The sequence below is a fragment of the Salarias fasciatus genome, chromosome 16 (assembly GCF_902148845.1).
Source record: "Salarias fasciatus chromosome 16, fSalaFa1.1, whole genome shotgun sequence".
NCBI lineage: Eukaryota > Metazoa > Chordata > Actinopteri > Blenniiformes > Blenniidae > Salarias > Salarias fasciatus.
The window spans coordinates 33,624,679-33,633,630 of NC_043760.1; the positions used below are offsets into that span (position 1 = coordinate 33,624,679).

General features: G+C 43.4%; 1 protein-coding gene across 1 annotated transcript; it reads right to left on the reverse strand.

The window, feature by feature from the left end:
* Positions 1–6,478: 6,478 nt before the first annotated feature.
* Positions 6,479–7,468, reverse strand: LOC115402746 (olfactory receptor 10K1-like). The gene has a single exon (XM_030111269.1). It carries the CDS (start codon positions 7,466–7,468, stop codon positions 6,479–6,481), a length of 990 nt encoding a protein of 329 aa, XP_029967129.1.
* Positions 7,469–8,952: the final 1,484 nt, after the last annotated feature.

Sequence of the window (8,952 nt, forward strand, 5' to 3'; positions counted from 1 at the left end):
TTGTTGTATTTTATTTCTTATTCTTTATTTTTTACATCAGTGTGGTTTAGTACCAGTTTCATTAAGGTTTTTTTTTCCATTGTCTTTACAATAATTATGAACCTTTAATTGTAGGACTTGTATTAATAAAGAAAGGATTCTGAAATGTCTGTGTTGAAAGTTATGTTGGTCTTCATATAATCTGAGCAGCAAAATAATCCTAAAGTCAACCAGACCCTGCAGATGCAGCGACTACAGTAGTAAGGTTTGGCTGCAGGATGATTAAATGATGTAATGTGTGGAAAAATCAAGGAAGTGCTGTAAGCCACGCCCACTTCTCACATTGTTGACAGCAGTTTAATCTTATCCTGGGTAGTTAGCCTGCTGTGGAGCAGGTTAGCTGCAGAGAATAAATCACCATGGTGACTGGTCCGGGATAAACTTGGCCAGCTTTTGTGCAACCGACTTGAGGCGAACTTTGTCCAGGATAACCACAAGATCGCCACAGGATCGCCACAGTTTGTCGGCTTAATCCTTTATCCTGGTTTTGTGCAATACCCCCCTGGTGAGACAGGGCATGCACAAAACAAACAGACCCTGAGCGCCCCCACATGGCCGCAGGGGCACAGGGCGTAACAGGTATGGTTTAAAGACTTGGAAAACTTAAAGGAATTGTCCTAAGAGAGAATTTACCACAAATCTCCCTGGTAAACCTCTGCAAACATTCAATATGTTCTTGATTAATATGCCCACAGGTTGTTCCACAACTCAATCAATCAATCAATCAATTTATTTTTGTATAGCCCAGTATCACAACAACAGTTGCCTCAGAGGGCTTCAAGATGTTACATTTGTCGGTAAAAGTAAAAACAGTGAATAAGCATAATGGTAATATGTCAATATTTACAGTAACGAGACAGAACGAAGCAACCACCGCCTTCGACCCTCACATCCGGCAAGAAAAAACTCCAGAAACCCAGTGGGAAAAGAAGAAATCTTGGGGAGAACCACAGTATGGAGGGATCCCTCTCCCAGGGACGGACAGCTTTGGCAACAGCTAGCATGAGACAATAAGAAGTAAAGCCTAGGACAATGTTGAGGACAGTTCGTTGGACGGTCCAGCACAAGAACCACGGATCCCAGCAGCAGAACCGAAGCCAGTCCACGGGCAGGACCGACAGGGGTGTCCTCCCGGTCCGGACGGAGCTTGTTCATAGGCCTTCGTAATAGTGGAGTCAGCAACTGAAACTGGAGAAGACTCCCCCTCGAAGGGGGGGACAACAGGTGAAAAGCAATGAACGGACTAAAGGGAAGAACATTCAGACATTAGAGGACAGGGCTCAGTGCACCGTACTTCCCACAGCATTCTAGCTCCTGGGGCAGCTTTGTGGATACTTAACTGTTTAAACTAGTATTTAGTTAGTATAGTTTAGTTTAGTTTAATTTAGTTTGGTTTAGTTTAATTTTGTTTAGTGTAATTTGGTTTGGTTTAGTTTAATTTAATTTAGTTTAGTTTAGTTTAGTTTAGTTTGGTTTAGTTTGGTTTACTGTAGTTTGGTTTACTGTAGTTTGGTTTGGTTTACTTTAGTTTGGTTTGTTTTAGTTTAGTTTAGTTTAGTTTATTTTAGTTTGGTTTACTGTAGTTTGGTTTGGTTTGTTTTAGTTTAGTTTAGTTTAGTTTAGTTTAGTTTGGTTTAGAATCCCTAGCTGACCTGATCATAGGCTGCATCGAAGAGAAACGTCTTGAGCCTAACCTTAAATGTGGAGACTGTGTCTGCCTCTTTGACACCACTTGGAAGCTGGTTCCATAAAAATGGTGCCTGATAGCTAAAGGCTCTTCCACCTAGTGTCCATTTAGAGACTCTAGGAGTCACCAGTAACCCTGCATTTTGAGAGCGAAGTGCTCTGATTGGTTGATAAGGCGTTAAAGCATCTTGGAGATAGGTTGGAGCCATCCCATTTAGGATTTTGTAAGTGAGGAGAAGGATTTTAAATCTAACTCTAAACTCGACTGGAAGCCAGTGAAGAGATTTTAGAACGGGAGTAATGTGTTCACGTCTTCTAGTTCCAGTTAATAATCTGGCGGCTGCATTTTGAACCAACTGAAAGTTTTTTAATACACTTTTTGGGCAGGCTGCGAGAAGGGAGTTGCAGTAGTCCAATCTCGCAGAAACAAATGCATGGATGAGTTTTTCTGCATCGCTTCTAGGTAGAATGTTTCTTATTTTAGCTATGTTGCGCAAGTGGAAATATGCTGTTTTACAAGCCAGGTTGATGTGTGCTTTAAAGGAGATATCCTGATCAAATAAGACCCCGAGGTTCCTGACAGTAGAGGAGGAGGATACACTGACGTTATCTAAGGTGATAATCTGTTCAGATAGACACTCTCTCAGTTTATGGGGGCCTAGTATAATGACCTCTGTTTTGCCAGGATTCAGACGGAGATAGTTCGTAGTCATCCAGGTTTTAATTTCTCTGATACAGTCACTGAGTCTGTCTATTTGATTAGTTTGATCAGGTTTCATAGATAAATACAGTTGTGTGTCATCTGCATAGCAATGAAAATTGATATCGTGACTTCTAATTATGTTCCCTAAAGGAAGCATATATAACAGAAATAAAATTGGCCCGAGCACGGACCCTTGAGGAACCCCATAACTGACCTGGGAGCACGGTGAGGACTGTTGGTTAACGTGAACAAATTGGTACCTATTAGATAAATAGGATTTGAACCAGCAGAGGGCTTTTCCTCTGATGCCAACCTCACATTCTAACCTCTGCAGGAGAATATTGTGGTCGATTGTATCAAAAGCTGCACTGAGGTCTAGGAGAACCAGGATTGAGACTAGACCTGCGTCAGCCGCCAATAGCAAGTCATTAGTGACTTTAACTAACGCAGTCTCAGTGCTGTGATAAGCTCTATATCCTGACTGAAATTTCTCAAATAAACTATTGTCCTGTAGGTGGCGGTAAAGCTGTTTAACCACAACTTTTTCCAGGACTTTTGAAATAAAAGGAAGATTTGATATCGGTCTGTAGTTAGCTAGAATATCAGGATCGAGATTAGGTTTTTTCAGCAGTGGTTTGATTACTGCGAATTTAAATGACTGTGGCACATAGCCATTTTCTAGAGAGGTATTTATTATAGTTATGATCGTATTTAAGATAACTGGAAGGATATCTTTGAAAAGCTTAGTTGGAATTGGATCTAGGAGACAGCCCATCTCAGCCCCATTTACTAATGAGAAACTATCTAGTATTTCAGGTATTTCAGGTGGAGGCAGTGGCTGGATTCCCTGAGCTTGATCTGAGGAAAGCGCTTCACTGATTTTACCTCTAATGGTTATGATTATCATTAAAGAATTTAAGAAAGTCATGGCAGTTTAAAGATTCTGGGATTACTGGTTCCACTACAGTATGACTGGTTGTCAGTCTGGCTACAGTGTTGAATAGAAACCGAGGGTTATTTTTGTTTATTTCTATTAAACGAGAGTAATATAATGTCTTGGCTTTAAAAAGAATTTGTTTATAGCTTAGCAAGCTACATTTCCAGGCCTTCAGAGATTGTTCTGATTTAGATTTACGCCACAGTCTTTCTAATTGCCGAGTTTTTTGTTTGAGAACACGGGTTTCAGAATTAAACCATGGAGCAACGCGCCTGGGTCGATTGGTTTTCAGCTGCAACGGGGCCACTACGTCAAGGGCAGATTTTAGTGAGTGCATAGCACTGTCAACAAACTGATCACTATTATCACCACTGGTCAATAAGCTCATTTCTGTGAGTTCACAAGATAATGCAGCAAATGCAGGCTGGATCAATTCTTTGTACCGAGCCACAGATTTTTCAGATAATGTCCGTATCAGCTGAATTTTATCTTTTTGAGCACAGTAGTCTTCAATCAAAACCTGAAAAGTAATTAAAAAATGGTCTGAGAGTATGGGGTTCTGAGGGAGAACATTTAGATCACTGACTTCTATCCCATATGTTAAGACCAGATCCAGGGTGTGCTTGTGACTATGAGTGGATTCATCAACATTTTGAGTGAAACCGATACTATCTAATACTGCAATAAACGCATTACTCAAACTATCACCAGAATCATCCACATGGATGTTAAAGTCACCTATTATAAGGATCTTGTTATGAGTCAATACTATATTGCTTAAAAACTCTGAGAACTCAGTTAAAAAGTCAGAGTAAGGACCAGGAGGTCGATACACAATAATTAATAGCACAGCTTTTTGATTCTTCCAATTTGGACAAGTAAGCGTTAGTATTAAGCTTTCAAAAGAGTTGAATTTAACATTAGTTTTGGGTTTAAGAAGAAGAACTGCTCAATATTGGAATCTTTACATTTGAAAAAAAAAAATCTTTAATGAAAACATTATTTCACAAATACACAAAAGTAAAATTTTAAGATATCCAGCTGATTTTTTTAGCTTGGACCATGCCTTTGAATTTCCACTTTATTTTGTGCTGATGTACAAGCAACTGTATTTCCTATCATCTGGTTCCACATTCCGCCTGTCATGCCACTCTCTGCTAATGTGGCCAGTTCTCATCCTGCTGACAGCAGCTGTGTGTCAACATGTTACCACTACATGACAGCTTCATTTATGTTTTGTTACACTCAACAAACTGCTGGCTGTGACTCTCGTCCCAGGTATACAGCAGTTCTTTCCAGTGCCATGAACTGCAAACATGAGGCATGCAGCATCCAAGTTCTCCACGTTCTCCATGTTCTCCCCTCCCTGATCACCAACAACCCTGAAGAAGACACACAACACTTTTAAAGATCCCATTTATATCATTTTGGTTACAGTTTATTGGTTTCTTACTAAGTGCAATGGGACATCCAGGTTGTACATTCTGAAAAGGATATTTTTTTGGTTAAACACTTGTTGATGGGGTGGAATGATGTTGGGCCAGATTTACAGTAGATGATGCTGCCCTAAGCCAGAAGAGTCCATCAAGTACTATTATATCCCATCGTGCAATTTAGTGACATGCTGTAAGATTTAAAGAAAGCAAGGTGTTATATATTTATTTGCAGCGTGTGTGTGTGTGTGTGTGTGTGCATGTTTTTCCATCCTTGTGGGGACCAAATGTCCCCACAAGGATAGGAAATTCCGGCACGATGTGCCTCGTGGGGACATTTTTTGGGTCCCTATGAGGAGAAACAGTGTTTTCTTGACCATGTTGTTGTTACTGAAAAAAGTAAAAGTGCAAAAACATTTCTTTAGGGCTACACATTGTTTTGGTGTGGGTTAGGGTAAGGGTCAGGGTTAGGAGTTAGATATGAATGGGAGTCAATGGAAGGTCCCCACAAGGATAGGAAGACGAAAGCGTGTGTGTGTGTGTGTGTGTGTGTGTGTGTGTGTGTTTCACCATGAGACAAATACGTTTTATTTAAACCTGTCTCCTTCCTCTTCCTCTTCATTTCCTGATGTGTTCACTTGACCTGGCACTATAACTCGAAAATATCAACCAAATCTCATGAATCACATCAGACTGTACGAGTGTGTGTCACGAAAAAGGCTGAGTGCACATGAAGTCTCTTGGGTTCAGTTCAGTTTCATTTACAGCACCAATAACAACGCGGCTGTTCGGTATTGACTGAGGACTACCGATATGCTGGGATCCACCTCATGGTCAGTTTGGCTGTCAGTAATGAATGATGTTAAAGGAATGTGTGTATCTGTGCCAGAGGTTGTCTGGTCTGCTCACTGTGTTCCTGATGTGTCCTGCTCCTGATCCCTGATCCAGAATATAAACTGAACAGGCTACGATAAAGGGCTAGCCTGCGACCTGGTTCAGACAATCCAGAGTTAAACCTGAACGTTCCTAAAGAGAAAATGTGACTTGGTAGCACAGGCCTCTGCAGACCTGTTTCATGTGGCTGTCTTGTCATGATGAAGACATGGGAGGAAGACCCAATGAGCCAGGCACAGTCAGATTTCCAAGGAAAGCTCATTTTATTGTCCATGAACAAATGAAGAAAGTCCAACTGACAAAAATCCAAAAACCAAGGAAGTCCAAAGTGCAACAAAAGGAGGAGTCCTCAGCGGGTTCGGGAGCTAAATCCAAAAAACACAGAACAGCTGCAGCAGAGGGCCGAGATGCAGGAACACAGATCCCCCAGACTGACCCGTAGAACAGAGCACAGCAGTCAAATGTATGAAGTAGCTTTGACATACCAACATGATATCACCCTCGGTATTATCGCCATGTTTGTAACTTCTTGAAAAACAGATTTCACCCTTCAGGCACAAAGTTACAGTCCTTACAGTGTGCTGCAAAAATCTAAAACCTTCATGTTTCCCACTTTCAGACGTGTTAAATATTGATGCTGATCGTTAAAACCTTATGTCCTTCACAACGTTAACAGGTGACAGTGCTTTCAAAACCGACCAGTTGAATATAATGCCAGCAGATTGCAGCTTTACTTTTCTTTTTCTCAACAGCAGGTTCATGATGATCACTTCCGAGACAGAGAGATCACACCTTTGGTTTATGAAGGCAGTAAACAATCACAGTCTGACGGGTGAGCGTGTTTCCACAGTGGATTATTTTACTAAGACTGAACAACCTCTTAAAATGCTTGTTGATTTCTTGCATTTTCAACCCGTATATGATTGGATTAAAGAGAGGATGGTACAAAATCTTCTGCAATGTCATGGCAAGACGCACGGTGATTGGAAAGTTAGCCTCTGTTCGGTATAGAATAACCTCAAATGTCGACAAACAGGAGGTGCTGATCAAAACTATCAGATGTGGAAAGCAGGTCTGTGCTGCTTTTGCCCGAACCGTTGGACCACTTCGATGCACAACTGTGAGTATCCTGGTGTATGCAAAGAAAATGAAGAGCAGACAGAAAATGATCATATTCCCAAAAACAGCCAGGCCATAAATGTTTAAAACCACAGATTTGATGCAGTGAAGTTTGTAAATCATACTACCGCAAACTATTTCTGATAAAGCAAAGTGACAGAGTCTTGTGTTGACATTCATAGCAGTGGGCACTGAAACCAGAAGCACAGGCAGAAGAAAAGCTGAGAACAGGATCACCGAGGGGTTTGGTTTCCTCATGATGACTGGATATCTCAAAGGATTGCATATAGACACGTATCTGTCATAAGACATGGCAGCCAGCAGCAAGATTTCTGCAGCACCAAGAGAGTAATGAGCAAACCATTGAAAGAGACAGGCAGAGTAGGCTATGACCTGTTTTTCAGATAAAACATCAACTAGAATCTTTGGGTAAATGACAGTGGCGTACAAAATAGAGTTCATCAATAAGCCTGCAATAAAAACATACATGGGCTCATGAAGGTTTCTGTGAATCACAATCAGAGCCACAATGGAAACATTACTGGACAGAATGAGAATATATGCAGTGAACATTGTGACAAAATAAAGATATCTGTATTTGGTCACTCCTACAAACCCTTCAAGAACTATGTAAGTCTGGTTGAGTTCATCTCCCATCGAGGTGTTCTGTTTGGAAGAAGCAGATCTCAGTCAGAGCTCCAGCAGCAGAGAGACGACTGCCACCTGACAGTGAGCAGTCTGAGACCAGAGCGGAGCATTTATCACCCTGCCTCACTCTGCTGGCTCAGCCGAGAGCAACATCAGGAGGGCAAGGGGGAGGGCAAGGGGGAGGGGGTGGAGGAGGGCAGAGGGGTGGAGGAGGGCAGAGGTTAAAGAGGAGGTCATACTGGTTATTGAAGAGGTCACAGAGGTTATAGAGGAGGTTGAATATCAGAAGTTGAATATTTTGAACTGAGGGCCAAGTGGATGTTTAATGATGGATGGAAGAAGTTCTGTGATCAACTCCATGGTCAGGGAGATGGACAGAACCTTCACCCAGCTGGAGTTCATGGAGGTGATTGACCCAGACTGATCAAAGAGCAGGTCGTTAGAGCTGCTCATCCTACAGGATTGAGCAGCTGGAGGTGCTGCTGGGTAAGAGGGAGAGGCCACGTCAGCTGAGCCAGTGATGTTACAGATTTGAGTTTGAAATGACAGAGTGAGGACCAGGATAACACCCAGGAGCTTCTCATTGCAGGATCCTGTTTTCCAGACATCCATCCATCCGTCCATTTTCCACCGCTTATCCGGGGCCGGGTTACGGGGGCAGCAGTCTCAGCAGGGATGCCCAGACTTCCTGTCCCCAGACACTTCCTCCAGCTCTTCCGGGAGGATCCCAAGGCGTTCCCAGGCCAGCCGAAAGACGTAGTCTCTCTAGTGTGTCCTGGGTCTTCCCTGGTATCTCCTCCCGGTGGGACATGCCCGAAACGCCTCCCCAGGGAGGTGTCTAGGAGGCATCCTAAAGAGGGGGTGAGCCACCTCAGCTGGCCCCTCTCGATGTGGAGGAGTAGCGGCTCTACTCCGAGCTCCTCCCTGGTGACTGAGCTCCTCCCCCTGTCTCTAAGGGAGTCCAGCCACCCTACGGAGGAAGCTCATTTCAGCTGCTTGTATCCTGGATCTTGTCCTTTCGGTCATGACCCAAAGCTCATGACCATAGGTGAGGGTGGGAACGTAGATTGACCGGTAAACCGAGAGCTTCTCCTTTCAGCTCCTTCTTCACCACAACGGACCGATACACCAACCGCATCACTGCAGCCGCTGCACCGATCCGCCTGTCAATCTCACCTCCATCCGTCCCCCACTGTGAACAAGACCCCAAGATACTTAAACTCCTCCACTTGGGCCAGAGTCTCTCCACCGACCTGGAGGGGGCAGGCCACCCTCTTCTGGTCAAGGACCAGGGCCTCGGATTGGAAGGTGCTGATCCTCATCCCTGTCGCTTCACGCTCGGCTGCAAACCACCGCAGTGCATGCTGGTCCAGGTTCGATGGAGCCAACAGGACAACATCATCTGCAAAAAGCAGAGATGAAATCCTGTGGCTCCCTGAACCGGACCCCCTCCGGCCCCTGGCTCCACCTAGAAATTCTGTCCATGAAGATTA